The following is a 23162-nucleotide window of genomic DNA, read 5'->3' as shown; positions in this document are numbered from 1 at the left end:
CACTGTCAAGCTCCGTCGATGTAGAAGTCGCCGGAGAAGATTTATGCGAATTGAACAGTTACAGGCTTTTAGGAGATGACGTTCGTTCTGGTTAGTAGAAACTAGAGAGTACCAAAAGGGACTCTTTTTTTTTCTTCTTCTTTTCTTTTTAATTAGGAGAGGGAAAAATTAATACGTTTTTTGTAATTAAAGTTTGTAATGTTTTAGTAAATGGAATTAAATAATATATGGTTGAAGAACATTATTACTATATGCATTCATGGTTTGTCTCAACTAATATATAAGATGAAATTAGTTACTGGATGAATGCATTTCTAAAATTTTGATATGTTCACATAATCTTTTTTTTTTTTTTTAACGTATTCTAATTTTTAATACTATAATTGGTAATTCTGCTTATCTTCTTTTGTTTACTTTTTTTTTCTCAACCATTCTATCAGTGGATTTACTCTCTTTTTTTTTGTGGCAACTAAATCGATTGACTCTGTTATTTATTTGTATATAAAAGGATTTTTTTTTTTAATACAATTTTTTTTTCAGTGCGCAAGTGCAACGGACACTATTAAACAAAACAAAGAATTTGTAAAACAACGGACACTATACTCTCTCAACTATACTAATGATGATATTTCTTTTTCGTATGTACCAATGATGTGAATAATGTGTAGTTGGTTCAAACCAAACATAAAATTAAGGAAATTAACAATATTTTTATTTTATCTCGCAAGCTAAAAAAAAATTGTAAAGAAATATATATACTATGTCATTATCGCAGTTGCTAATAATAGATGATCCAGGGATCGAGATAAAGCAAGTAGCATGTTATATGTTTTATCATATGTATGCAAGCAAAAATATAAAAGAATAATGATAATCTACTCTAATATGTATTTTCAATATAATTGGGACCAGGAATATCTTAAATGGACCAACCAACTTATTCTCTTAATGTCTTTTTTCTTGTCCAAATGTAACATCCCCAAAAAAAAAAAGAAGAAGAGGTGAAATAGTTTTATTCTATATTTGAATTTTTAGTGACCAAGCATTTGAATTTCTACTATTTTAAAAGTAATTACATCTAATGACAAAATATAGAAAAAAAAAATAACATGGATGTTTGTCCAAGTTAACAAGAGTGATTTTAAAAACATTTTGAATGATTTTACTCCTTTTGTTTACCTAATCACGCATATCCAAATATAATGTTGGAATAGCACGTCAATACTAATTCTCATTACTAAATGTTCGTAAAAACATCGATCTCATCTCATTCTCTATAACTGATATGCTAGACTCCGTTAGTCCCTTTATAAATATTTTGGTTGGATGTTCTTTCCATTTATTTCCGTTTATAAAGATGATTTTTTTTTATAAAGATGTCCTTTCCATTTGTATGATTGAGTATGTTAAATATTCTGATTTTATATATATATCTATATAGAAAATGACATGAATCAAAGAAAAAACCATTTTTTGGAGTGATTTTTGTTGATTTTACCACTTTTTGAATAGTTTGTGTATTTTACCACTTTCTAAATTACAAAAATTTGAGTTAAGATGCGTTTTATTTGTTATGTTTGGATTCGATTTTATTTGTTCTAGAGTTTAGTATTTGATATTAAGTATATAATGTATTTAAAAAAAAAACTGAAAATATATATGTTTTTTCTTCTCAAAAGTGGTAAAATTCACAAACTATTCAAAAATGGTATACCTAATAGATTCCTTAAAAAAGTGGCATTCTTAACAAGAATCCCAAATGACATTGTGGTCAAGTTGTGCTAGTGTACTCTACAAACTAATTAGGTTCATAATAATATTTAGAATACTAAATATTGTTTTAAACATGCGATAAAATACGATATCATGTATCGTCTACAAAAAGAGTCAAAGACAAACATTGCGGTAACAGTTTTTCCCCAGGTCTCCTAACGGTAAAAAAACCCAAAACCTATCCCAAACTATTAAACAATTAAATTAAAACCTTTCTATATATGGCAATGTAGAGTGTAGACAACAACAACGTGGACACATCTCACATCTGCACGCTTTGATTAATTCTCTCGTTTCTCTGGTTAGAGAGTAGAGACATCACATCATGATTCATGGACCGGTTTTTATAACCAATTAGGGGCCATCAAACTTTCAACTGTTCTCAACCGGTTCGTAGAATTTCGGTTCGATTTGCATTAAGTGCGAACTAACTTTTTGACCCAGTTAGTTTTGTGATCCCCCACTAACCGTTGGATTTTTGGCTATAGGTGTTTCATGTTTGTATTTATGGAAATTAAGAGTATTAAACTATAAAGAAATAAATATAAAATTATACTGTTTGGGTCAGGAAGGTGTCAGCAAAGAGAAGGAGGTTTTAATGATACTGTGGCAGACTGGGTTTAAGAAACTATCTGTTTTTGTTGTATATACCATTTCTATATCATTCTTACTTTCATTGTAACGTGATGATACTATTCTTCTCTTAGTTTGAATATTAAAGATTGTTGTGACAAAAATTATAAACGTTAGAGATGGTTTTAAGTGTCCTTAGATCAGTTTCTGCAAAAGCAAGAACAATTTGAACTCCAGAATTTCATTTGCAGAGGCTTCTGAAGTTTTAGTTTAAGAATCTGTGAAGCTTCTTCTTAGTGCATGCACTGTGATCATCTTAACTGGGGGAAAAAAAAACAAGACTACAAGAAGTAGCTAAGTAAACATTTATAGAGGTTTTAGTTAAAGATCTGATATATGCATCTTGTTGGTGAATATGCATTAAGATCATACAAATTTGAAGGTTACACATTCTCAGCTGATCATACACACAAGAAATCGTAGTTACAATATTTATTGGGGAATAATTAATGTGTAACGAAATGCCATCAAAATGACTAGGAAGGAGGAAGCAATTATCAAATAACTAATCATACACATATATTTGCATTCGCATATCACATGCTTCTACTCTTTTTTAATCCCACCTTTTCTCATTCTGGTTCCAACTAATTTGGTAGTTGAAAAGGGTCTAAGAGATTCATCAACAAAACAGGACATAAACAAAAAGAAGACGAAGAAGAAACGTCAAGAATGGTAACCAATTACTAATGTCCCCATGAAATAACTTTCATTTAAAAGATCTTTTAACATCTCAACCATATATATCAGTCTATGACGAATCGAATCATAACTTTTATCTACATCTCCTTCAATCAATTCATCAGTAATGAAGTTTGGACAAGATCTAAAACTATCAATTACTATGTCTTCTGACTTAAATGTGTTCATTAAACGAATGCAGAACAGTGACATGACACAAAATGTTCAAAGTCAGAGAGATGCTGACCTATGGCAACCAAACTCGGGTTGGTTTTTCTCAGTTGCTTCTTTAAGGTCATAGCCATTCTATGAATCATTCCAAGTTTGAGGTGACTGAAACCGAAAGGGTATCCAATCGTGAGACTTAAAACGATCACTCTGCGTAGGACTTGATGCTTCCAACATATGTGAATTGCTGACGCTGGAAAATGGGAAGGATACTATTTCACATCCAGGGACTTTAAAAGGGCAATGATCCACTGCAGAGTTTGAAAGATTACGATTGTATGTGTAGTCTCTGGCTAAACAATCTGAGCTATTTGTGAAATGAGATGTCTGGAAATTCTGGTTTGCAGCAACCGCATCTTCGTCATCGATAATATTCCTCTCGAGTTCAGGCTCAAAATGGCTGGTTTGCTTCGTTGTTGGTAGGAAGAAACTGCCTGAAGAGAAATGAGAGAGCAGAGGTAAAGGGTACATCTCCCTTGTAACCAAATCATGGGATGGAGAATAGTCAGAGCTCCATGGATTATCAGTCAAAGAGGAGGATGATGCATTTGGATACGTGATGAGTCTTGTGTGATAACTAAGTGGAAAATCATCTGTCTTTCTGGTGCTTGCGGTTTCAGTATTCCACTCGAGAAGAAATGCAGATGAAGGGTCTCTATGTTCATATGACAAGTCCTCTGAGCTGTATCCACTATCTTCTCTATGACTATTCAGTGAAAGAGGTTTGCAGTTTCTGAAATGGAGGCTAGATATGGGAGAAGAGTCCAAATCTTTTTCAACAGGAAATGACAGGCAAGCCTTCTGTTTCAACAGTGGAGGTCGATAAAATGATTCCTTAGGATATAAGATGGGGAAGCTAATCTCTTCAGGTCGATAAACTGATTCCCTAGGATATAAGATGGGAAATCTAATCTCTTCGGAATCTCTTGGGATAAAACTACTCTGAACATGACCTGTTGGATACTGCAGCCTCGGGGTAATGTTATTTTCCAGCCAACCCTGCCAAGGGATCAATCTGTCCTTTTCCATTTGCAGACTGTGGTCAACTTCTGTATAGCTTTCATGAGACCTCTTGAGAAACTTTGAGCCAGGAGAATCAACAAACGTTCTTCTTTTGACTCTATCCGTCCTCTCTTTGGAAAACCTAGAGGGCTGAGAAGAAACAAAAAGTGCTGAGGATTGATCAAGATAAGCAATTGACAAGTAGTCAGGGATTCTATCAAGCTTACATGTGTCTCCTCAGTACCAGGGAACAGCCGAGTTAAGAGAACAGAAACTAAATAGTGCCTGAAAAATGTTTTGCTTCAGAGTGCATTATAAAAACAAGTATTGAGATTTAGACAAGTTAACAACTATTGTTTACCCGTTTGAAGTAATCTCAGGGATTTCAGAAAACCATGTATCTTTGATACACTGATGCAGTTTCTTTCTCTTAAAAAAGAATATGTCTCCTTTCTCATCACTGATTCCTGATAATTCAAAAACCATGTTTCTTAATTATTGACGTATAGTATGTTTTGCTTCTTTGACATTGTAAGAGCAGTATAAGAAAGAACTAGGAAATCCAAAGTCTACCTCGACTTGCAGATCTCAGGTTGCTACCACTTGGAACTGTGTCCTCTTCTCTACTCAATGATGAAGAAGATTTGCCCGGATAGTTTTCTATAAACAGCAAAAAAAAAAACAGAAGAACTTAACAGGATCACAATAGTTCACAATAGTTCCCAAAAGTACCAGTAAGAGATGTGTAAACAACATGTAATGGAAACAAGATTGTCACATGTATCACAATAAGATACAAGAGAACATATCATGTAGCACAAACATACACCAAGAAATCGAAGTAACAGTTCCGCTAACAAACGTATAAAATCCCTTTTGAGTGAAAATTGACACCAGGTAACATAGCAGAGCCACATGAATTACCACGTCTAGTAGCACTATGAATTGGTGTGGAGAAGTTATAACTCTTGGATCTATCTTTAGCTTCACATTCCGTTGCTGCTGTACGTTCTGATTTTAAGAACAGAAAGAAGAAATGAAAATAAAAGCAGAAACTATCCATCAATGAACAGATGATAAACCTCAAAAAACCATTTGCTACCTCCTGGTTTGACTCTGGATTCGAAAGTTTTCGGGTTTTGCTTGGCCTTGTTTGATGATTTATTAGAGTCATAAGATGATGATTCAGATGAGTGACCAAAACCAGACTTTAACTTCTTAAAGAACGCAAACTCAGAGGTCTTGGCATCAGCATCAAGCTGCGCTGCAATAATGTTAAATGACCAATTTTACACTTTAGAGATTTTACAATTAAATTCAATATTCTAAAATCTGAGGTGAATCCATGGATAGACGCGAACACTCACATCGTCCGACCTGAGCTTCGTTTAAGGGGATCCGGTGATGATCGACATCGTCGTCGAAACTCACCCTTCTCCTGCGTTTCGAATCTAAAACCAAAAAAAGGAATGAAAAATTCGAACACACACCCACAAACACACAGTCACGAAAACGAAATTGGAGTACCTGAATTTGCCTGAGAGCTCAACGGATTAGTAAACTTGAACCCAATTTGTTGTGGATCGGTCTTATTTAGGGTTTCGTCAGCTTTGGTTCGGTGATTCCTTCTTCTCATCACTGATTCACCGAAATCGAATCTGCCGGAGGATTGTAATTCAGATTCAAATCAAACGCTGCTATAGAATTCACGAAGGAGATGAAAGATGAGGAAGCAGCGATTTCACATCATCACTCGTCGATTCACAAGAATTTGAAATCGGAGATAGAAGAAGACAAATGAATGAATTTTGGCGCCAAAATGCAACCCTAATCACTATAGATACTTTTTTTTTTTGTTCGAAGTTGCCACGTCATCACATTATCCAGAAGACACTGATGATGAGTTATTGTGATCACACGTGTCATATTACAAGTGGCGAAAACGATTCGGTTTAAGCCCCAAAACAATCTCAATATTTGTCCTCTTTTTTTTTTTTTGGTTTGCAAAGTCTCTTTTTTTTTGGGATCACACACACAACCAACACATTCTGTACCGTGTACACTCTCCTCAGACATATCACACAGATGGCGATGACGTCAGCAGCTACCCGATTTATTCTGACGGCCAATGTCACGGCGGCTGTAGTCGGCGGCGGCGGTTCTTCGAAGAGCGCCACCGTCGTGTCTTTCTTGCCAATGAGAAGCTTCGGTTCGAGGCTAGTAGTCCGAGCGGCTGATGATGCATCTCCGGCAACCCCCTCGTCGGAGCCCTCTTCCACCACCACCGCCGCCCCTGCTGCTGCTGCCCCGAAGGAAGCTCCGGCCGCCAAAGCTAAACCTCCTCCGATTGGCCCCAAGAGAGGATCCAAGGTCACTTACTCATACATAATCTATGATGCATGTATATATTTGAGCTGAGTTTTGTATCTACTACAAGTCTACAATTGAAGTTTCTGGTCTATTTAGATTAGTTTTTACAGTTATGCGGTCAAATGTGAAACTTATATGAAATTTTTGAGACCTGTAACTCTGTAAGTGAAGATTACTAGAAAACATTGCACTAATAAGAGCATCATCCTTAAGAGTTTTATGGTGCTAATAATGTGAAATTTTGGGGACTTATTATTACAGGTTAAGATTCTAAGGAAAGAATCCTACTGGTACAAGAACGTTGGATCAGTTGTGGCCGTCGACCAGGTAATGATAATACATCTACTTTCCAAGTTTACAATCAAACGGTTCGATTTCATTTCATCTTATATACTCCGGTTTAAATCGACAGGACCCGAAGACCCGATATCCTGTCGTGGTTCGGTTCTCGAAGGTGAACTACGCGAATATATCGACCAACAACTACGCACTGGACGAGATCGAAGAAGTCAAATGAGAGACTTGGTTCTTATCTCTAAACTGGTTTGTCTGTTTTGTAATCTTGAACCTAACCGTATATGTACCAAAAAAGTTTTATCAACTTTTACAATCTCAAGATCGATTTTCCCATATGCATTTAGCAACCTCTGAAATTGGTTGCAAACTCCTAAGTTGTGATTCAGATCAAACTCCGGTTCCGGCCTGGCTGTTTATTTACTAACTTGGATTTGAATTACATGGAAAGAAACACAATAGATTCTTATTGAAAGTCTCTATATAGACAATAAATTCAAACACCAAATCATCTCGACTTCAATCAATTTTTATTCAGAGGTTCTGCTGATCAAACAAAAAGGAAACATGAAGAAATCTCCAAACAGTTCCATCTCTAAATCTCCCTTAGGCCTGACCTGTTTTTCCATTGGCTTCAGCTAGAATTCCCTCCAGCTCTCCTTTATTGTACAGCTGCAATGTATCTGCTCAATAATAATGGTATGCAGCATTGAGTACTATGTTGGAGGCCAATACACACAAGATCAGTCTGAGCGTAAAAGAACATCAGTGTTGAGGAAAGAAAAGAAGAGAGAGTGTACCAGAGCAGCCACCAATGTGCTTGCCTCCTGTTCATGAACAAAAACATTATATCAAAATCAGATCTGTTAATGTGATGGTCATCGTAAATGCAGTGACTAAAGTTTCTTTTTTCAGGAAGAGAATCACGAAAAATGTAATGAGTGTAGTAACTGATGCAAATGAAAAAAAATAACTAACCGATGAAGACATTGGGAACAGTGTATTGTCCAGTAATTTTCTCCAACACATTCTGCAGCTGCGACCCCTCTGAACCTGGAGATGCCAAAAACCCACCAAAACATTTGTTCATGTTTAAGACCAATACCATGAGGCAGAGAGATGGTTTACCCAAAAAGACAAAACAAAACAACAAAGAACAAATGGTTTTTGGAAAGTCACCATATCTTCACAAGAGATAATAAGATTACGAAACATATAGCAATTGGATTCCAGTTTGTCAAAAATAGAAGCATACTGTCTGAGATCAACAGGCAGGTAAGAATCTTCAATGTGTAAGGTTTTAAGCCATTACAAATACCCTAGCAATTGATTGATTATTCATCAACAAGCCAATCTTTTGCCTCAAAGTAATATTACTACAGAGACAAACACACAGAAACTCCTCCAAAATGTAAAGGTATCACGGGCCATTACAAACCCCCCTATATATCAACCCTTCATCACAATCTAATCCACAAACATTACCAACCAAGCAACCAAAGCCAACTAGAAGAGGAACAAAATCATATCTACTTGGAAACAAGTATGAACTTCATCTAGTCTAAATGCTGAATGAAACAACAGGCTACTTCTAACAAGCTTAACCTTCACCGATCTAAACAATATCAACACATAAGCAAAACCAATATAGCAAACTAGTCAGAGCCGTATAAGAAAATAAATACACAATAGAGTGATGAAAGCATACCAAGTTCATCCAATTCAACAACCAGTGGCTCAACTTGAAGACTCTTGAACAAGGACTTCACTTCAGACGAGTATCTTCACCACAAGAACAAACCATTTTAAAATTTAAGCAAAAGTATCAATATTGATATCTGGGGAAATCAAACTAGCTCATCTATAAACAAAACCCATTCCTCTAAATTGAACAAAAAGCATTGTGATGTATAAAGAAGAGTGAACCATACGAGCACCAGGATTTGGAGTAAACAACGACAGGGTTCTCTGCCACCGTCTTTTTAACAGTCTCCTCCAATGGAGAAGACGACGACGAAGACATGGCCCTAACAGAAGAAGAAGAAGAACGGAGTGGTGGCCACGACGCGATTCCGATAACAGTCGGCTTCAAACATCTCCTGAAAGGTACTATGCCGAAGTTTTTGATTCCTCTTAACATGGAGAAAGAGAGTGCTGGATTTGAATTCAGAGACGTCCATGTCATGTTTGCGAGGTTCACTGATGCGGCTACCATGGCGATTTCTTCTTCCGGAGTTTCTTTTTTTTTTTTTTTTTTTTTGTCAAAACCAAATTTTAAAGATATTGTTTTGCCTTTTTAGATATATTCATCATTAAACTCAATATTAATCAGAATAAAATTGCAACCCTACCTACCTATTTGTTTCTTTAGGGGGTGTTATTGGATTGAAGATTTTAATAGATTTTAATTAATCCAGGACATTAGTGGATTTAAAAGTCTAATGCATTTGTGTGGACTTTATAATGCATATAAGGTGGATTTGAAAGTCATCGATAATGTATTTTTGGTGATTGTTATGGATTTTTTAAAAAGTTATTGTTAGAAAAAAATATATATATATATCCATAAACTGTGTTATACACCAAAATTATATTAAATTAATAACACCCAGACTTTTACACATGTCATAGAAAACTTGAATTAAACTATATTTGTTTTCAATCCAGATTTTTGGTGTAATTAAAGAACCTAGATGTCATGAACCCAGAAAAAAAAATTAAAGAATACAAAAAACACAGATCTGATGAATAAGTGTGATTATATATAAAGGGTTTGAGGAGGAAGAAACAGAGATTGAACCCAGAAAAAAAAAGTGTGATTATATCATAAACCAAAAAAAAAAAGTTATAGATCATGAACCCAGAAAAAAAAGTTAAAGAACACAAAAAAAAATTCTCAAAAATAATACATATCTGATGAATAAGTGTGATTATATAAAAGGATTGAGAAAAAAAATCAAACAATAATATGTCAAAGGCTAGAGATCCATCTTAAGAGAGGAGAAGAAAATGAAATGATTGAGAAAAGTGTGGTATTGTGTTTGTTCATATTTTAGAAGCAAAGTACGTTGAAATCCAAAATCACACAAAATCCAGTAGATATTGAATAACACTAGATTTTAATGGATTTTTAAAAATACCCAATTAAATAACACCTGATTCTTAAATACATCAAACTCCTTTAAAAACCACAATCCAATAACACCCCCTTAGTCTTTTTTTCCTAGAAATTTGTATTTCCACTGATAAGTTTTTATGTTTAGGACTTGTTGACACACTTCACATGTAAAATATGACACAAAAAGAGACTACTAGTCCTTGAATGAGAAGACATTTAAGACAGTAACAAAGATTATTCAACACCCTCAAATAGGATTTGTGTCTGCAAAATCCAATCTATTGAAAGTACACAAAACAAAACATGTGCTTTCTCTCTTCCACCACTTGTTTCTCTTGAACCATGTTTCCATCTCAAGATGACCCTTCATTGTTTGGCTCACGAATCTGGATCGATGTCTTCGACAAGCTTGCTTCCAGTTCATCCAGCTCATCCATGTCCAAGTCGTCATCATCATCGTCATCGTCTTCATCTTCTTCATCGACTTGTTTCGAACTCTGTTCACCATCACCACTACTCTTGCTCGTCCCTGCTTCTGTTTCCTTGTTCTTTGCCTGAAAAGCGAAATATCAAGATTCCTTTTACATGACTTGGTTGGTTTAAATAATAAGTGAGAGTGAGAGTGAGAGTGAGAGATCTCACCTTTTGTTCAGTCTCTTCCTGCTCTCTTTCCCTCTCGTATTCTTCACAAGCCTCAGCATCATCCACAAACAAGCTTGCATTCGACAGAAACAGCTCCCGACCACTGAGATTAACAATCCACACAATGAGTCAGCTTATACAAAACAGAGTCACATTGAAGATTGATATCAGAATGATGAATGGGATTACCTCATACGGTCGTTCTTAGCTCTCTCTGCTTGAGAAGCAGCCAAACCTGCATCTCTCTCAGCTATTTTCTTCCTCTTCCATTCCATAAATAGCGCAGGAGTCATCTGTGTTGCGGTTTGCAGTTTTGCACGCTGAAACATAGAACAAGAAAACACGGGTCTCACAAGTCAAGTTCAGGGTCCTAGCAGTTACGAACGAGCAGATTAGGGAAACCAGAAGAGTATCAAACCTCGTTTTCGATTTCGTCCTCAACTGCCATCTTCTTTGATGACTCCTCTTCCAAGAGTGCTTTCATTTGAGATTTCAGGACATATCCAGGAGGAAGTGCGTGTCTGTAATGACACTCTTTGCCACCATTGGGGCATGACCAGAACCACCCATACTGTTTCTTTTCCACAGCATCCAGAAAATACTTGCAAACCTATTACATATTAGTGAACACAAAAACAATTACAAGTCAATGAACTCAGCAGACAAAGTTTAGACAGACGATTTATTGAGATAATACGCAGGGATATTACTACTTCTAGCATAGAGTTAGCTAACAATAAAGTTAAGAAACAATTATATCATAATTTATGATTCGCACTACCATCACCAAAAGCATGAGCTCTTGTCAAGCATGATCCAAACGAGCAAAAACAACAAGGGAACAACGGGAGGCAAACTGGCTCCCAAGATTAACCGTGCTATTAGCTAAAGGAAGTACATTATAAGGTGAATCCATATCAGCTATAGCTTAATCACAGTAAAACGGGCAAATGAAACCGCAACCTTCACATAATCAATGTTAAAGGTTGTATATTTTAACACAAACCAGTTCAGACTTTTGTACAGTGCATTAACAGGTGAGAAAAGCTACTGCTAAGCATGTTTTCTGAAACAGGAAGCCCTCAAGCAACATGTCCGGACAAGCATATAATTAAAAAGTATGGAATAGACAGAGAAACAACTTACGATATCTGTTGGCTTATTCTGATTATATTCATTTTTCTTTGATTCGACAACCTTTTCAAGGGTCTCTTGATCCCACTCATCCATATCTCCATCTAAAGCAATATAAGCAAAATCAAAAATAAGAACATCATCCAAAGGACCAAAGGAATGGATATATAAAGACACTTTGTGCCAAACTAGCGCTGCCTTTACCTTCATCTCGCTTATCGCTGTAAATATCAATCTTCTCACCCTTCCTTTGAATGTTCAGATCATGAGAGAATTTGCACTTGAAACCCTTTTGACACTGCCCGGCCTTGAAAAACTCACAAAGTATAGACTTCGGATCCACACCTGCCATGAACCCACACACCATATTCAATAAAATACAACCTAAACCAAAGTGAACAAACTAGAGAAACAATAATATCAACAACAAGGCACAAGTTTTCAATGAAGACATACATACCTACAGGAACTTTGGGCTGACTAATAGCTACCTTGAACAACTCATTCAATTCCTGTTCTCTCGCTTTCTCTTCATCTTTCTTTTTCTGTCCTCACAAAGAACCATTTTTTATTGGTAAGAGAACTTATTCCGAATAGACAGATTCATCTCTCTCAAATTAGGACAAAATACAACTCCACTATGGAACTAACTTCAAATTTATCAAGAAAAAATCAAAACACAATCACAGGAATCACAAGTGGGTTACCTTAGCTGCAGCTTTAGAAGCATCGGGTTTAGGCTGGACAGATTGCTTGAGACTCTGAACATACTTCTGAACGTTCTTGCTCTTGTTCTTATTTTTCAACCCGAATGTTTTGTCTTCCACTTGTTTCTGCTTCTTCGCCAAATCAGCCTTTGGTTGTTGCTTCGGAGGCATCTTCAATTCGCGTTACTTAAAATCCAATCCCAAATTAAAAGAAAAACCTTTTTTAATTGTACACGGATCGATGGAAAGTTCTCTCTAAAGCTAATGTATCAAAACTAGGGTTTCTAAGGTTCGTGAGTAAAAAAAAAAACGAAAACCCAAAAAATTTAATCGGTAAAAAAAAAATCCCCAGAAACTGTATGGAACCAAAACGGCGGAGATTCAGAAAATTTGCAGAGAAACAGAGAGAGAGAGAGAGAGACCCTAATGAGTAAAATTACCGATCGAGATAGATAGGAGGAGAAAAGAAAAAGAGATGGACACACAAACACAACAAAGGTTACATACAACAGTTGCCTGATTTTAGCCAATTTGTCTCTCTACTCCAACAAAACACACTAGCTTTTACCACTGTTGGGCTTATTATAAAGGCCCATTTGTAGCTTTATGTAAGGCCCAGGCCTTAGGAGCATGCTTGTGATTTATTAATGTGATAGTGATACACTGATAAATGAATGTCAATTTTGTATAAACATAAATATTGAAATTACAAAAAAGAAATAAAATTATATACTAGTACAAATTAGGAAAAAAGAATGAAAGACTGCACCACAACAAGAACAAACCATTAGCAAAAAGCTTGTCTCTTTTTGTTTACTCCCAGCAAAAAAAAAAAAAAAACAAATATACTCTTTATGAAATCTCTGGGATGATTAGAGAGAGTTACAAATGATAAACATATAAACGAATCGGCGAATCTAAAAACTCTTCGCAGCAATTTTCTCTTAGATTCTTCCTCCTGTTTTTTTTCTTTCTGGATGGTGTGTTCTTGAAGGGTGGGCAGCTTTGGTTTTTCTGATGAGTTACTTACTACTATTGTAAGAAAACGAAAGCTGGATTCTCCACAAGTTCCTCAGCTGGTTTCACTTGGGCGAAGTCCTTATCTTGCATTGAACTAGATAAGTCATCGATCGAGAAGGAAATGATGTTGCTGCTCATGCCCAAGGAACGGATTTGTTAGTTTCTAGAAAGCAAAAAAAGGACATGACTTTAAACGCATAGATGCAAAGCCATACATACCTAGAATCCTCTTTTAACAAGAAGTCGCTGCTGTCTGTCATAACTCCTGTCATGCTTGCAATTACCTGTTGATCGATGAGCCACCATTAACATTAAATTACTAGAGCAGCGGATCTTAAAGAGCATATATGTCAAGGGAAGAGAACTATTTCCTCAGAAAGCTTACATCTTGGGAAACACTCTTTGTGTTGTAGATTTCATCCTTGTACAGGGTACATAGTTTGAAATGCTGCTGTATTTGAAGGTTCTGAGTGAAGGAAAGATGGTGTGAGCGTTATTACAATGTCAAAATTCATCAGCTACCGGAAGAAAGAGTTGGTTGATAGAGAGACTTACTGGACACAGATCATTTGCAATCTCATCGTATGAGATGTGGTATTTCTTATGGATGAGCTGTTGCAGACGCAAATTCAAAGGGGAACATATGTGAGAAATGCATATTCTTACTTAGGTTCAAGTGAAGTTAAAAGTTAATTTGCTTAGGCGACATTTCTTCAATTTCAAAACAATTTAAACATACCAAGAATCCAACAGCTTGTCTGGTATGTTTGAGTTCCTCCCATAATGAGCCAGCATACTATCAGAGACGGGTATCACAGGCAAGAGATTGTGTTATGTATAGACCAAATGAATTGACAGATAACAAAGGTAGAAAGGAAACTGTACTTGGGAATACCTCTTCTTTTGTCTCGGAGCACCATTTCTCTAACTTTTCTAAACCAGATTTTAGATATTCACCATTGATAAATGAACAGTTATCTGGTCGGGTGACAAGGCTGCAGATCAGAAAGACGAAGTCGATTAAATTCTGCTTATCATAGAGATACATATTCCTTAATAGACATTAACAATTTCTCACCTGTTACATAGTTGGACATTGATGAGTGAGAAAGCCTGAGAGAATATCTTTTGAATAAGAACCGCAGGAACCTGTAACAATAATAAGCTGTAAGAATTTCGTGACATTCATGGAGATAAGAGCAGCGAGTGGAAGCGAGTTTTCACATACAAAGCTCTCTTTTAGTGTGCTTAGCAGAGCATCTAGGCCTTCAATAATCTCTTGCCAGTATTTAGCAGTGGTTATAGATATTAGCGCATTCCCCTTAAATGTTTTTGGTGCCTAGAAAGAGTCTCTCATGTCAGGTACAACACACGTACGAAAGAAAGATGAAAGTAGATAAGCATTGTGGATCACAGCACCTGGATGCAGAGAGTAAGGAAAGTGTTCAACTCCTTTTTCAGGTTATCCCAAATGATTCCAATAATCTTTTCAACATATGCTTCAAGTTGCTGCTTGAAATGCAAAGCTGGATCCTTGGCATCAACTGGTCGAATAGCTTCAGCCGCTGGAGAACGGAAACCCTGGTACATAGAAGGTCAGGAACGTTTAGTTTTTGGAGCACAAGATTGCCAGAAAAAACAGAAGAAGAGTATGTTTACCTTGGTCATCCATCGGACTAAGGAAGGTGACTTTCGAAGTGGAGTGGCCCCCGTTCCTCCAGATTTCAGGCTTTGTTGGAGCATGAATAATAAGGTTGATGTATTGGATAACCAATATGCCAAATTAGCATCGTTATCTTCGTCCTGGTAATAAGAATCACTAATCATTCAACTCCGATAAAAACTAGATTTTTTACAGACGTAGACAAGATTTTTTACAGACGTAGACAAGATTTTTTACAGACGTAGACAAGACATCATCCTGTTTTAATACCTTTATAGCAGAACCAATCATTTGAACGAGACGATCAAACACATTGGTTTTTTCTGCTTCAAATGATTTCCAATGAAGAAGACATTTGTAGATGGTAAATGCCGCTACAGGCTTCCCCTGGCTGAATCCCACATTTTTTGTGACACAGTTGATAAGAGCATCAACATCCTCCTTTTCCAAGAAAAAAACATTTAAACATCAACATCAACCAAAGAGGAAATATATTAAAGATGAGAAACACATACGAGTGTGATTTAACTAAACAACATACATGTTGAGGATCAATATGGGATCCCCTTGACTTAGTGTCAGATCCTGATTCTTGTACCCTTGGCGGTGTTGTAAACTCCGCTCCCTGCAAAGACGGCTTTTAAAGATATAAAAACAAATGGAGCAGAACTTCAGATAAAACTAGACAGAGAAAGAAAGACATAATTTACATTGAGTTGGCTTTCTTCGCTAGTATGAAGGCCATTTTTTAAGTTCTGCACAAATAAGAGCAATCTTGTTATTTGGATGATTGAGAAAGACGATGTAGACATCCAAATATTTCTCTGGCATGTCTACCTTTACTGGAGTAGAAAGGAAACGTACTGATGCTGTTTTAACAGGAGTGGTCAACACAGATTCCTTCAAAAAGGTATTCTCAAATTTCACCTCCTTTAGTTTCTCTTCGAGACTGCAAATGAAGAAAAAACGCAATTGTTGACTGTCAGTGGGTAATGAAAACCTTAATATCTCTGTGGAAATTAAATTAACCAAAAGACCAATAGTGAATACTTGTGCATGGCGGTTTTCAAATTATTAATTTTGCTTTCAGCGTCTAAAGCCTTCTTCAGCCTCTCCTCACTAATTTTCTTTGTCTCCTCAAATTTTTTCTCTGTTTCATCGATCTTCTGCTCCAGCGAACTTACCAGGGACTGCATATGAAAGAGATATGAAATTCCAAATATTTATTTGTTTTCCACAGCTTTGAAATCCTTACTAAGAAGCAGAAGTCAAAAAGGTAATAGAGCAAATTCCCTACCTTGAGTTTTGCGTTTTCACTTGTGAGTTTCTCCATTAGCTCGGTGTCAACAACAGGAACTTCCTTTACAACAGGAACAGTTTCTGCAGTCCTTTTTGCAGCTTCCACTTCCTTTAAGAGCGACACTTTGGTTTCCTTGAACTGGTGTTGTATTTCTTCCAACGCTAATTGCAGTTTTGCGTTTTCTTGATTTTTACTTTCTTCCACGTGCACCTACAACGTAAAAGCGACAAAATCGGTGAAGGATGTATTGAATCAGGATCCAGATAAAGGTTTCTAGAAAAAAAATCTTTTGAGGATGGGTGAAAACCCGAGAAAGATTAAGAGCTGTGTTATCTACCCTCGTGCGTTTCTCTAGCTGTAGTCTCCATGTGAGTTCTTCCACTTGCTTCTCAAGCTTACTCTTCGCAGCTTGAAGGGCTCCAGTTTCCCTTGCAGCCTGCACGAAATATGAAGGCATCATTGCTGCAATTTTTTCATTTTAAGAAAAAGTGAACATGTTCCGTCTGTGTTCAAGACAATCAAATGGAAAGGGCTATTTCCAGCTGCTAGTTTCATCATGTAAACTCATTTAAACTTAGTTTTTAAGCTCATCAAAAGACCAAACATTAGACTGTAACGTAAAATAATAAATAGATACAGAGAGAAGCGAGAGGTAGAGAAGCGAGAGGTAGAAAAGCACACCATCTTAAGCTTTCGCAGTTCTTTACGGGCTAGCCTTGCTCTCCATGCACTTTGTGACGTAACTGCTGCTTTCTTCAGCTTCTTGTAGTGCAACTCGGACAGGCGTCTACGGCAATGGCTCTGGTATATGCGATGAAAATTCAAATATCAGAGTCTAGAAGAAATTTGACAAATGTAAAAAGCCTGCAAAACTCAAAGATAAACAGTAAAAGGAAGAGATGTTTTTCATCAAATTCCCTCTAAAGAAAAGATTTTCCACCTGAATAACAGTTGTGGCCTTGATCTTACTTCGTAGTACGTCACGAGCAGCCATACTGCGCAAACCTGACTGAACTGTAACAACAGCTTCTATGTAAGACCTCTTCCTCTCAAGGTGGTTCCGCAAAGCTTTCTGGATCTTCAAAGCAGCAGCTTCTCTGCGCAAATCCTCAAATCTATGTCGAGCAACTTGACCTGTAAAAGATGGATAACAAAGCAGATAATAAATGAAACAGTCACATCATTATTCGCTAACTGTCTGAATGTTTAAGTTAACTGATACTCTTTATAATTTTAGATACCTCTGTACACAGCCTGTATATATATTGCAGCGTTGCAAAGCATAATAAAGCTTTTGCGGGTCAGGTAGGAGCGGAATTTCCACTGGATAATACAGGCTGCTCTTTCTAAAACCTCAGTCCTCCGATCATCTAACTCAGCCATCTGCCCAGCCTTGAGGAAAACCTTCGTCTTTCCAATCTGTGAGAGCAAGAACAGATTACGCTCCACATAAAATCAGGATAGATCAAACAAAGGTATCATCAAAATCCCAAGCTCGGCTGCCCAGAAAAGTATTGAGAGTGATGTGCATAATACAAGTACCTGGTATTCTTTGAGTCCAACTGTCTCCAGAAGTTTCTTGCACGCTGCTTTCTCATCAGAACTAATAGGAACAAGCCAAAAGTTAGAAATTTTAACAATATCTGGGCAAGCTTTCAACCTCTGAATTGAGAGAGGCAAACCTCTTATCTACAGAAGCAGAAGCTAGGATACCAAATCTGTCCAGGAATTCATCAAAACGTTTTCGTGTAGGAAATCCAGCACGGCAAACCCTGATTGTCTCCATCACACCCTAAAAGTATGCGTATATAGAATTTTCAAACTCGCATAGAATAATAACAAGACAATATGTACAGACAAACTAAAAATGTATGTAAGTAAATCTCACCCCACAACGTAGCTGTTGCAGAATATTTTGGTTCTCAAAGATAGAAGGCTTAAGGAGATTATTGGGCTTCACGCAACGAATATAGTGAGGCTCAGTAGTATTAAGACCTTCAATCAATGATGCCAATTGTTGCTGCATAAAGTAAGACAGTGAATCTTAGTAATTCTGTGGACCGAACGATTTTTACGTAAAAGCTATCTTATTTTACTGCACCTTAAATTGTGAAGCTATAGAAGAGGAATTTGACTGTTTGTTAGCATCTTCCATTAAAGGAGGAAATAGACCTGCAATAAAAGTGCACCTAGAAGCAGCTAGCAGAGCCTGATGCTCAGCAACAACACGATCTTTGTTCTTTTCCAGAAACTGCTCGGTCTGATAAGTGACCTGAAAAGATAACTCAGTATTGTCAGAAATAAACAACTAAAGGACATGATTGCATTTTATAAATCCATAATGCTAAAACAGGTTTCTACTCACATCACCAGCATAGTGGCAAATTGTGAAGTCAGTTGGAGATAATTTTGGCTTGCTAAAGTACTTGTTGCCTTTCAATGTCCCGTACAGCTTTTCAGAGAATTTTACATGTGTTGAATTTAACATGCTGCAAGATACAGGTATAAAATGTCAAATCAAAGGAGAGACAATGCATGAGCAATAATAGCAATTGAAGCTCTTAGACTTACCAAGCCTCGTCCAGAAGAGCAATAATACCACCACGTTTCTGAAACGTAAGAAGACAATGATGAACATGCGAGTTGGAGTTAAAATGGAAACCTATTCACAAAGAGCTCGCAGGTAAAATGTAGTGAAACTAGTTACCTTCTCAATAAGTTCCAAAACATATCGATTATCAGGGAAATCAATGTGTCTCCACTCAATCTCTTCTTTCTTGTACTCGTCTTGTTCCATTTTCAAGACATGCTGCCCAGAAAAAGTATCATGGATAAGAAAGGAGTAAGGATGATTTTTTTGTAAAAAAACTATCAGAAGAATGAGCAGACATCAGACAAACCGCAGTAAAATGTTGCTGAAGTTTCTCATTTGTCAAATTGATGCAAAATTGCTCGAAACTGGAAAGAAAAAACATGCATTAGTAAGCATCAAGCAGCATCCACTTAATACTTTTCTCATTTCTTCCATATCAGAATGTAAATATTCTTAACAAAAGCAAACACTGTCTTGTGAATAAATTCCAAAAGTTAAAAGTCTCCCGTTTTCCATTTACTTAATATACAGAATGAGAACAGTGACTTTTAAAACCCCAATGACTTTTCACTAAACTGGTATCTTTGCATTAATCAAATGTTAGGCATACAGCTTACGCACCTGTTTGTCTTGAAACTCTCAAATCCATATATATCCAGCACTCCAATCATGTTTTTTGAGTCAGGATCTTGCCCAATCGAATTATTGATCTTGTTTACGATCCTACAAGAGCAATAAGGAAGGTTAGCAAACAGTAAAGAAAGTAACTTTCGGAACAAGAAAGAGAATCATCCAGCTGCAAGAAATCAAGTGCTCGTAAATACTATACATACCAATCAAATAATCTTGCGTATACAAATTTTGCCAAGGCATCTCTGCTGAGTGCCGCATCATTTGGAACCAGACATCTGGAAATCGTTTCTTCAGGTGTCACCATTTCACGTTTACAAAGAGAGTCTTCCAGTGCTTGTTCATCACACCTGCCGAATTTCATTCAAGGAGTCAGGCATGATATTCTTTTTCACATCATCAGATAATCGATAAACTATGTTTCAGAAAAGGGTAAATTTCGCACTGAAAGTAATCAACTTAATTAGTTACACACATGAAAAGCTCAGCCGCAATCTTCAGGTGTGTCTTGTCTTTTGGAACAGACGAGTCTGGTTCTTCTCCTGTAACAAATTCTATATTACCTAGATGAAGAATAGCTGCCACAACTCGGAATATTGCTTCCTGAGAAGAAAGTGACATTAAATACAAACTCATATGCAGATATCACCATTTTTACTAGGAGAAGGGTAAAAAACTACCTGTTCCTCTAAACTTATCCCAATAATGCTCATTGCTTCTCGGGTTTTAGTATACTCCTTGGAATCATCCACCCCCTCTAACTTAATACATTGAGATTGGTTTAGATAACGGAATTCTGTTGGATCCTTTAATTTCAGTTTTCTTCTGTCCTGTCAAATAGTAAAAGGAAAATAAGAAGCATCAGGACAATAGTTTCAAAGATTTGGGCTTCGAGTGCAGTTTCAAACTTTCAGTAAATGGGAACAAGGGATACAAGAGAGTGATAATAAATGGAATTTTTTTACTATTTATCAAAGTAGTTGGTCGTGGATAGCTATTATAGATGAATTTTTAACAACTCTAGTATGTTTGAAGAGAAAGAAAAACCCTACGTACCTCTGGCGGTGCACCACAAAGCATGTAAAAACAGTGATAGTTTCTCTCAGGATCTGACACTTTGCAAACCCGTGATCTCTCTAGCAAATAAGTCCTGATAGCAGCTCCTGATATCCTTCCCCTTTGATCAAACTGAATCTCCACGAATTTACCAAATCGACTGGAACATCATAATGATTGTACAGATGAAAAGTGATGAAGTATTTGGTCATTCAGTATAAAAAAAGAGTGATGAAAAAGTGTGAGTATGCGCGTGTGTGTGTGTGTGTTATCACCTTGAATTGTTGTTCTTGACTGTTTTTGCATTTCCAAATGCTTCTAGAACAGGATTGGACTGCAAATAAAGAAAACAGAAACCAATCATGACAAAAAAAAATGACCTTTACTAAATTCTACAGGTCTATAATAAAATCTTTGCCATTAGTTACCTCCAAAACTTGATCTTCGACAGTCCTTTTGTCAGAAACAGCTCGACCTCCCATTTTCGCAAGATATTTCATAAGCAATTTAGCAGTCTCAGTCTTCCCTGCTCCACTTTCACCACTTACCAAGATTGATTGACTAATTCCCTCATTAATCATTTGTCTACACCCAATAGAAAAAACAACAAGAATGTCAAACAATGATCAATATTACAAGAGAAAGAAAGAAAAATAACTTCAAAGTTGAACGGCAAGCACCTGTAAGCTGCATCTGCAACTGCAAACGGATGGGGACTCAATTCTCCCAAGGAAGCTCCTTTATATTGTGCCATCATATGGTCATTGTAAAGATTCGGTAGTTGTTTAAATGGGTTTATCGCAATCAAAATACTTCCTGTGTATGTCTAGTAAACAAAACAAAAACTTGTGTTAGGCCAATTTGCTTTACAGAACAGAAAGAAAAAAAAAAGGAAAAGAGAAGGAAGCTCACATAAATTTCGTCTATATCATATCTTGACTTCAAATTTTGTAAGACTCCTGGTTCATGTAAATATGCTAGCGTTGTCATATCGTCAACTCCAGAAGGTGGAACTTCCATATCTTTTGGATGTGTGTTTGAAACTTTGACAACAACCTGACAAAAATAAATCAATAGAAGTAAATATATGAGAACCAATCTCACTAACTTCTCGGGACAAACACATACAGATTCCATCCTCAAGCATAGTCAAACTGCATCTAAAGTTGTCTACACATACCGTCTTCCCTGATGTACATTGGACCTTTATATCTTCTCCATTAACCTCTACAACTTCACCATCTAACCAAGCCTCCTCCGGATCTTGCACCCAAATAATCGAGCCAGCTTTAACTGTAGAACAAGCCTGAAGAACAACCAACAAATCGGATACATATCATTTAGGAATACAAAAACTTCCAAACTATGTGACAAACCATACAGACCAATAACACAGGATTGAAGAAAAACAACTACTTTACGAAAAGGGTAGGACACAAACAGCATTCAATAGTCTTATTGGCCAAGAACAAATACCCCACTTAACTATGGTTTCAGAATAAAATAAAATTTAATAATAACCATGAAAGCAACAAAAAATGATAAAAACCTTAAAACACCCATGTTCATATATATCTCTGTATAAACTTAACCAACAGAGCATAAATTAAATGAAGCCCAGACGAAGCAAACACACACAGAATTAGACAAAAACAGATCATTCAATTTGCACCAACAAATGTTATACACATTTGCCGTTCGAACCCAAAAAAAAAAAAATGAAAAAATCAAAACTTTGAGTAAAAGTAAAGAAACGCTCAAAGTGAATAAACCCAGAAATTGGAAGTACCATTTTCACCACCGGAGACGAATCAAATCAGAAACCCAATAGATTCTTTTTTGTAGCAGCAACGAATCACCTACTTGCTTGAGCTGGAGACGAGTTCTGATAATGTTATGACTCAAGCAAGCAAGAGTGTGAATGCAAAGAAGAGATTCTCAGAGAAGAGATTTGTTGTATCTTATAGAGTGGGTTATGTGTGAAAGCTTTAAATTATAAAACTTTTTTTTATAGCAAATTTGGAGAAAATAAATTAAAAAGTTTGCTCTTTTATCTATTTTTTTCTGTTTTCTTTTAATTTCTTCTCTTTTTCTACTTCTTATAAATGAAATTAGTCTTTCAAGAGTCATAATTAAGGGGTAATCTACCGTTAATTAACAGTAAATTCCAAAAAATAGCCATTTTGCTTTTAATCTCTTTTGTTATTTTCTACAACTAAAACAAGAAATCTCCAAATTTAACAAAGTGGAAAATATCTAATTCTTTTTATTTGTTACCCTCTTTTGCTTCTTTTAATTAAAGTCGCTAGCTTTTCCCA

The 23162-nt window shown here is 36.3% G+C and overlaps 5 protein-coding genes across 8 annotated transcripts; 1 reads left to right on the top strand and 4 right to left on the bottom strand.

The window, feature by feature from the left end:
- Nucleotides 1–3092: 3092 nt before the first annotated feature.
- Nucleotides 3093–6155, bottom strand: LOC104773063 (uncharacterized). Of its 2 annotated transcripts, none has more exons than XM_010497616.3 (8): nt 5845–6155; nt 5685–5768; nt 5420–5581; nt 5242–5328; nt 4891–4977; nt 4679–4784; nt 4545–4602; nt 3093–4467 (listed from the first exon to the last, which is right to left on the bottom strand). In XM_010497616.3, the coding sequence occupies exons 1-8, from the start codon at nt 5951–5953 to the stop codon at nt 3394–3396; spliced, it is 1767 nt and encodes a 588-aa protein (XP_010495918.2). In that variant the 5' UTR covers nt 5954–6155; the 3' UTR covers nt 3093–3393. The 2 variants fall into 2 exon arrangements, with proteins under 2 accessions (XP_010495918.2, XP_087342957.1); XM_087486831.1 differs by having other exon boundaries at nt 5420–5576; nt 5845–6127.
- Nucleotides 6156–6246: 91 nt separating this feature from the next.
- LOC104773065 (photosystem I reaction center subunit IV B, chloroplastic) lies at nt 6247–7317 on the top strand. Its single transcript, XM_010497617.3, has 3 exons — nt 6247–6687; nt 6949–7014; nt 7100–7317. Exons 1-3 carry the CDS (start codon nt 6403–6405, stop codon nt 7202–7204), a joined length of 456 nt encoding a protein of 151 aa, XP_010495919.1. The 5' UTR covers nt 6247–6402; the 3' UTR covers nt 7205–7317.
- A 48-nt stretch (nt 7318–7365) lies between these two features.
- On the bottom strand, nt 7366–9329 carry LOC104773066 (monothiol glutaredoxin-S12, chloroplastic). Its single transcript, XM_010497618.3, has 5 exons — nt 8913–9329; nt 8690–8763; nt 7960–8034; nt 7782–7808; nt 7366–7664 (listed from the first exon to the last, which is right to left on the bottom strand). The coding sequence occupies exons 1-5, from the start codon at nt 9194–9196 to the stop codon at nt 7588–7590; spliced, it is 537 nt and encodes a 178-aa protein (XP_010495920.1). The 5' UTR covers nt 9197–9329; the 3' UTR covers nt 7366–7587.
- A 716-nt stretch (nt 9330–10045) lies between these two features.
- Nucleotides 10046–13138, bottom strand: LOC104773068 (zinc finger CCCH domain-containing protein 21). Of its 2 annotated transcripts, none has more exons than XM_010497621.3 (8): nt 12583–13138; nt 12336–12420; nt 12080–12220; nt 11888–11979; nt 11160–11351; nt 10931–11061; nt 10742–10844; nt 10046–10653 (listed from the first exon to the last, which is right to left on the bottom strand). In XM_010497621.3, exons 1-8 carry the CDS (start codon nt 12751–12753, stop codon nt 10453–10455), a joined length of 1116 nt encoding a protein of 371 aa, XP_010495923.2. In that variant the 5' UTR covers nt 12754–13138; the 3' UTR covers nt 10046–10452. The 2 variants fall into 2 exon arrangements, with proteins under 2 accessions (XP_010495923.2, XP_087345516.1); XM_087489390.1 differs by having other exon boundaries at nt 10082–10653; nt 11939–11979; nt 12583–13101.
- Nucleotides 13139–13249: 111 nt separating this feature from the next.
- LOC104773101 (myosin-13) lies at nt 13250–22957 on the bottom strand. Of its 2 annotated transcripts, none has more exons than XM_087489387.1 (39): nt 22634–22957; nt 22025–22150; nt 21757–21900; nt 21525–21670; nt 21273–21429; nt 21120–21178; nt 20845–21004; nt 20469–20618; nt 20264–20391; nt 19992–20138; nt 19780–19881; nt 19466–19523; nt 19273–19374; nt 19137–19174; nt 18931–19054; nt 18667–18837; nt 18454–18585; nt 18248–18357; nt 18108–18168; nt 17807–17984; nt 17506–17699; nt 17247–17366; nt 16903–17001; nt 16563–16775; nt 16316–16455; nt 16103–16214; nt 15976–16020; nt 15807–15890; nt 15536–15706; nt 15262–15405; nt 15022–15183; nt 14831–14941; nt 14681–14751; nt 14498–14597; nt 14342–14398; nt 14158–14214; nt 13988–14068; nt 13822–13886; nt 13250–13732 (listed from the first exon to the last, which is right to left on the bottom strand). In XM_087489387.1, the coding sequence occupies exons 1-39, from the start codon at nt 22634–22636 to the stop codon at nt 13615–13617; spliced, it is 4440 nt and encodes a 1479-aa protein (XP_087345513.1). In that variant the 5' UTR covers nt 22637–22957; the 3' UTR covers nt 13250–13614. The 2 variants fall into 2 exon arrangements, with proteins under 2 accessions (XP_087345513.1, XP_087345514.1); XM_087489388.1 differs by having other exon boundaries at nt 16130–16214; nt 22634–22951.
- Between the last annotated feature and the right edge of the window lie 205 nt (nt 22958–23162).

The sequence above is a fragment of the Camelina sativa genome, chromosome 15 (genome assembly GCF_030686135.1).
Source record: "Camelina sativa cultivar CO46 ecotype springtype chromosome 15, ASM3068613v1".
Classification (NCBI taxonomy): domain Eukaryota; kingdom Viridiplantae; phylum Streptophyta; class Magnoliopsida; order Brassicales; family Brassicaceae; genus Camelina; species Camelina sativa.
This window is presented reverse-complemented; position numbering and strand designations above follow the sequence as displayed.

Excerpts from the sequence above, each read along its gene's own strand:
- LOC104773063 (XM_010497616.3), bottom strand. The coding sequence starts at position 5,953 with ATGAGAAGAAGGAATCACCGAACCAAAGCTGACGAAACCCTAAATAAG. Across the intron at positions 5,582-5,684 it reads CGAAGCTCAGGTCGGACGAT|CGCAGCTTGATGCTGATGCC; the intron begins GTGAGTGTTCGC and ends ACATTATTGCAG. Across the intron at positions 4,603-4,678 it reads CCTGAGATTACTTCAAACGG|GCACTATTTAGTTTCTGTTC; the intron begins GTAAACAATAGT and ends AACATTTTTCAG.
- LOC104773065 (XM_010497617.3), top strand. The coding sequence starts at position 6,403 with ATGGCGATGACGTCAGCAGCTACCCGATTTATTCTGACGGCCAATGTC. Across the intron at positions 6,688-6,948 it reads GCCCCAAGAGAGGATCCAAG|GTTAAGATTCTAAGGAAAGA; the intron begins GTCACTTACTCA and ends TTATTATTACAG. Across the intron at positions 7,015-7,099 it reads CAGTTGTGGCCGTCGACCAG|GACCCGAAGACCCGATATCC; the intron begins GTAATGATAATA and ends TTAAATCGACAG.
- LOC104773066 (XM_010497618.3), bottom strand. The coding sequence starts at position 9,196 with ATGGTAGCCGCATCAGTGAACCTCGCAAACATGACATGGACGTCTCTG. Across the intron at positions 8,764-8,912 it reads TACTCCAAATCCTGGTGCTC|ATACTCGTCTGAAGTGAAGT; the intron begins GTATGGTTCACT and ends CTTGTGGTGAAG. Across the intron at positions 8,035-8,689 it reads TGTTGAATTGGATGAACTTG|GTTCAGAGGGGTCGCAGCTG; the intron begins GTATGCTTTCAT and ends TGGCATCTCCAG.
- LOC104773068 (XM_010497621.3), bottom strand. The coding sequence starts at position 12,753 with ATGCCTCCGAAGCAACAACCAAAGGCTGATTTGGCGAAGAAGCAGAAA. Across the intron at positions 12,421-12,582 it reads CTTCTAAAGCTGCAGCTAAG|AAAAAGAAAGATGAAGAGAA; the intron begins GTAACCCACTTG and ends TTGTGAGGACAG. Across the intron at positions 11,980-12,079 it reads CAGCGATAAGCGAGATGAAG|ATGGAGATATGGATGAGTGG; the intron begins GTAAAGGCAGCG and ends ATATTGCTTTAG.
- LOC104773101 (XM_087489387.1), bottom strand. Across the intron at positions 18,358-18,453 it reads TGCAACAGCTACGTTGTGGG|GGTGTGATGGAGACAATCAG; the intron begins GTGAGATTTACT and ends GCATACTTTTAG. Across the intron at positions 16,215-16,315 it reads TTGAAAACCGCCATGCACAA|TCTCGAAGAGAAACTAAAGG; the intron begins GTATTCACTATT and ends CTTCATTTGCAG.